The sequence below is a fragment of the Amblyomma mixtum genome, chromosome 6 (assembly GCF_055824585.1).
Source record: "Amblyomma mixtum isolate Tamu chromosome 6, ASM5582458v1, whole genome shotgun sequence".
NCBI classification, from domain to species: domain Eukaryota; kingdom Metazoa; phylum Arthropoda; class Arachnida; order Ixodida; family Ixodidae; genus Amblyomma; species Amblyomma mixtum.
The window spans coordinates 115166624-115171058 of record NC_143017.1 but is presented as its reverse complement, the minus strand read 5'-3'; the positions used below and the strand labels follow the sequence as shown (position 1 = coordinate 115171058).

At 51.7% G+C, this 4435-nt stretch overlaps 1 protein-coding gene across 1 annotated transcript; it reads left to right on the top strand.

Moving 5' to 3' along the window:
- Positions 1 to 2434: 2434 nt before the first annotated feature.
- LOC149340129 (acetylcholinesterase-1-like) lies at positions 2435 to 4000 on the top strand. Its single transcript, XM_089551057.1, has one exon. The coding sequence runs from the start codon at positions 2435 to 2437 to the stop codon at positions 3998 to 4000; it is 1566 nt and encodes a 521-aa protein (XP_089407183.1).
- Positions 4001 to 4435: the final 435 nt, after the last annotated feature.

The following is a 4435-nucleotide window of genomic DNA, read 5'->3' as shown; positions in this document are numbered from 1 at the left end:
AGTCTACGCCTTCGAGCGTCATTTACATTTAAAATCTTATTTCGGGGAAGGGCGAACTTTGTTTACGTTGCCGATGGTGAAGTGTAATAGAAGTGGCGGTAGCATGACTCCTAGCCGGATATTTTCAATTGAGCACGAACTATGCGTGGCACACGTTTCATTACGCAGCTTCGTCGGTTGACTACAAAATGCAGCGGTGCTATGATTTGTATTCAGGACAGGGATGCACCCACACTCCTGCTATGTTTACTACAGTTCGCTTTTTCTATTACACGAAAACAGAAGAAAAAAATGACAGAAGGAAACCCGGTAGCACCAAGCCGTAGCGGAACACTAACAACAGGCTCGAGTACGTCAATGCGTGCGATGCGGTGGAATATTTTCCAAACAGTTCTGTTTTGGGGCGTTCATGCGACTGCAGGTGCCCTACTGTTTGGATCTGCACATGCGGCACGTCAGTTTGAAACTTTAAACGGGAGTCTGTTTTCCAGTAATTATTTTTGCGAGAAAGCGAGCGACCGTAAAACACTGCTTGCTTACTTGTTTCAAGAGGCAGGCGCTTTTCGAAGTTATTTTTTCTTCTCTGGCTTTTGTAACGAAGTTGAACGTTCGAATGGTGTCAGAGCTAATGGAGTTGTTTTTACAACGCCGCTAAGCGGCTTATTGATATCATCAGCCTTCGTGTTCGATCACATGCTTCTCGTAAGAAAGCTTGAAGAACAAAAACAACTAAAAGACAGCGACAAAAAAGCACGGATGTTTGGAGTTTGTACGTTCTTTTTTTTTTAGCGCGGGTTCTGCACTTCTAGAGCAAGGTGTAGCAAAAGTATTCAGTCACCCAAGCGGCTGCTATTGATGCCATGCATGACAGGTGCGCTATAGGACCATCCCGGTCGGCTCATATTTTAAACGGCAGCTTGCGTAGCCTAGGGCGGCTGTTGGTTTGCTCTTACTTTCATCCCACAACTTTTATTCGCTCTGAGATGAAATTAAAATACAGAAATAGGAGAATGTACCGCAGCCTCTCGTTCAGTTTACGGAGCACCCCATCAATTAACTAGATAAAAAAAAATTCTTCCTTATCTTTATCGCTGTCCTTGGCATCGTTTACGCGGAGGAGCCAGAACACGTGCCGCGCTGTTTAGACTGCTGCGAACACGTGCATGACGCTCGCGATACCACTTGCTCTCTGCTTCACGCAAACGCACTCAACAGCCCAGCGAGCTGTAAGGCGACGTGGAGTAAGTGCCTTTCGCAAAGGTGTATTTCGCGTTTCGGGGATTAGCCGAGGAGAGAATCTTGTAACTTGGCTGTAAGTTCGTAAAGTGTACTTTGTATAAGCCGATAGAGGAGGGTGTCTAAAATGGTCCAACGAATGTTTATTGATGAGGATGGCCGGAGGCTTATTGAAACTAGTGTTTCGCTGGAGGCGTTGGTGTTCTTCTTCCTTCTTGGTACGCATGGCGAGGAGGTGGTCATCGAGCCAGACGCACTCCGACAGTTGCGCACGTGTGCATGCTGTCCCACACTTAAGAAAATGGCTCGAAGAAAGGAAAAAAAAGGAAATGGCACGTGCCTGTTTGCTTCACCGCGGTCGTTCGCGACGCCGTCTTCCGGCACTAAAGACGGCGCGCCTGCATAAGCAGAGATATTGTGGCTCATACTTGAGCCCGGCTCCTCCGCAGTCGGCGCAAAAGGCGCAGACTTCGTAACCGAAGATGCGAAGACGCAGACAAGGACACCAACAAGACGTGACTGCTCCAGCAGAATGGCTTCGTATGTTGCTATCGCGAGGACGCCACGCGGCTGCTCCCGCGCATCGCGGCTGCATCCAGCCTGCGCATTAGTTCCACGTGCGGAGCTGATGATGAAGTCTGATTAAGTAAGATATGAGAAGGAAGGAGACAAGCAGACCTGTCGGTTCTCGCACCTCGGCATCTCGGCTGTTGACACTCATCGAGCCCCCAAAACGGCGCGGTATGTGCGGCGATTATAGGAAGCACCTCCCGTCTTTCAATTCGGCTTGGACGGCCCCGTATCAGAAGCAACGAAAGCGAAAAATTCCCGGCGAGAATGCCATCGCCGGCGAACGAGGAAACGACAAACAGCAAATAAAGAACCGTTCGTGCCAAGCCCGCTCACACCCCACCGCCGGGAACATCCCTCCCCGTTGCCTCTGCGCCGGTCTCGCCAGACTCGGCCGCCGCTGTCGCCGCCACTGGTGGAGAGGGGCGCGGTTGCCTCTTGACTGTCAAGGTCGGGACGTGCGCGCTCTGCGATTGGACGCTTGCGGGGCACATGGCTTTCGGGCTCTTCTCTATAAGAGGCACCCCTTGCAGTCAATGGCTCCACTGGCGATTTGGGCCCCGTCGTGAAACTTAAACGGGTTGGTTCCAACGAATTCATCGTGTCCAGCAAACTCGCCGCCAACACCATGCTGGTCGTCCAGGCGTCGCTCCTGCTCGCTTTCGCGTCGTTGTCCGCGTTGGGTTTCAACCCCGTCGTGAAGACATTCTCCGGCAGCGTCATGGGGCGCCGGGTGGAACACAGGGGCAATGAAGTGGATGTATTCTACGGCATTCCCTACGCCAAGCCACCTCTTGGAGATTACCGCTTCAGGGAGACCTTCCCTGCGGAACCTTGGACTGGGATCTACAATGCCACCGAGAAAAGACCCTCATGTATACAGATGAGGCCGAAAGAGGACAATTCCTCGTTCTCCCCGCTCCTCAGAATGATGAACGCGCAGCCCATCAGCGAAGACTGCCTGACGCTGAACATTTGGCGACCGGCGTCTTGCAACGGCGGTGACTGCAAGGACCTGCCGGTGTTCGTCTACATTTACGGAGGCGGCTTCTCGGTCGGAGACGCTTCTCTCTTCATATATGACGGCGTCCACTTCGTCGCCTCGACTGGTGTGATCTATGTGACGATGAACTACAGGGTGAACATATTCGGCTTTCTAGACTCTGACACCAAGGAGATGCCCGGAAACATGGGGCTCTTAGACCAGACCATGGCGTTGCGTTGGGTCAAGGACAACGTAAAATATTTCGGCGGCGACCCAGACCAGGTGACACTTGGAGGCCAGAGCGCTGGCGCCATTTCGGCAGGCTACCACACGATATCGCCCTTGAGCAAAGGCCTCTTTCGGCGCGTGATCTTGGAGAGTGGAAGCCCGCTGTCCACGGTAGGCCTCCACCACGCGTCGGGACCGGGCCAGATGGTCGCCGTGGCCAACGTGGCCGGATGCTACGACCTTTCTAGGTCAGCCGAGCAGCAGATTGACGACATGATCAAGTGCCTGCGGAAGAAGGACGCCGAAAAGCTGCTGAAGGCAGCGAAAGAAGCTCTGGGCATGAAGCTGTACCTGTACTTCCCAAGAGTCCACAGCCAGTTCATGCCATTGGACCCGTCGGACGCCGACACGTACTCGATCAATGCAAAAGAAGTCTTTTTCGGACTCACCCAAAATGAAGGTTTGCTCTTTTCGTACGTTATTCACAAGCAGTTCAAGAGCCAGACCGACTTCATACAGAGCAACTTCCCCACCGTTATGCGAACCGTCCTGAGGAGCTTCTTCCAACACATGCCAGCCCGAGCGGCCCATAATCTCGCCATGGCCTACATGGACGGCAAAGACGAGCTGTCGCTAGACGAGCTCAGGGACGTCTCGAGTGCCGTGTTCGGTGACATCATCTTTAACTGTCCTAGTCAGCTGTTCGCCGACATACTGCAGCAAAAGAAAGTGCCCCTGTACCACTATGCCTTCATGCACAAGCCGACAGCCAGCTTCTTGAGCAACTTTTCGGAAGAGGTGACCCACGCCGAAGAGCTGCCTTACACAAGGGGCGTGATCGACTCGCAGAGGGAAGAGTTCAGGAAGGTCACGGCTGGACAGAGCGATCCAGTTCTCAGGGACTTTGTGACGACGCCCGAAGAGATCCAGTTCAGCGAGGAGCTGATACAGACTTGGGCGGCATTCATCAAAACAGGGTAAGTTACTTCTCGTTTCTTTGCTTGGCAGCGTTTACTGCTTCAGTACTTCGCGTTTATTTCATCCGCAACTTTTCGCAAATCAGTCAACCAACGTTGAATACATTTTTTTATGACTGCGTCATCGCACTATACACATTGCTCGCAAGAAATGGTACGAAAGCCGTGAATTAAAAACAAACAAACAAAAACAATGTGCCTGAGCACCACAATTTGGGCATATGCGATGATTTTGCAATTGAAAACACCTCGCTATATTCCGTAGATATCAAAACCCGGTGAAAAAAAAAGAAAACGAAACTAAAAGATTGTAGAACCTTGTGGCTTACCACAGCGTCAACAGGCCACGAAAAGTAGGTAGGAGACTGAGCCCTCGGACTTTAGATAGAATACTTGGTGTTTTTTTCTTTTCGATTATGACGTGTCCACCACACCTCGA

Excerpts from the sequence above, each read along its gene's own strand:
- LOC149340129 (XM_089551057.1), top strand. The coding sequence starts at position 2,435 with ATGCTGGTCGTCCAGGCGTCGCTCCTGCTCGCTTTCGCGTCGTTGTCC.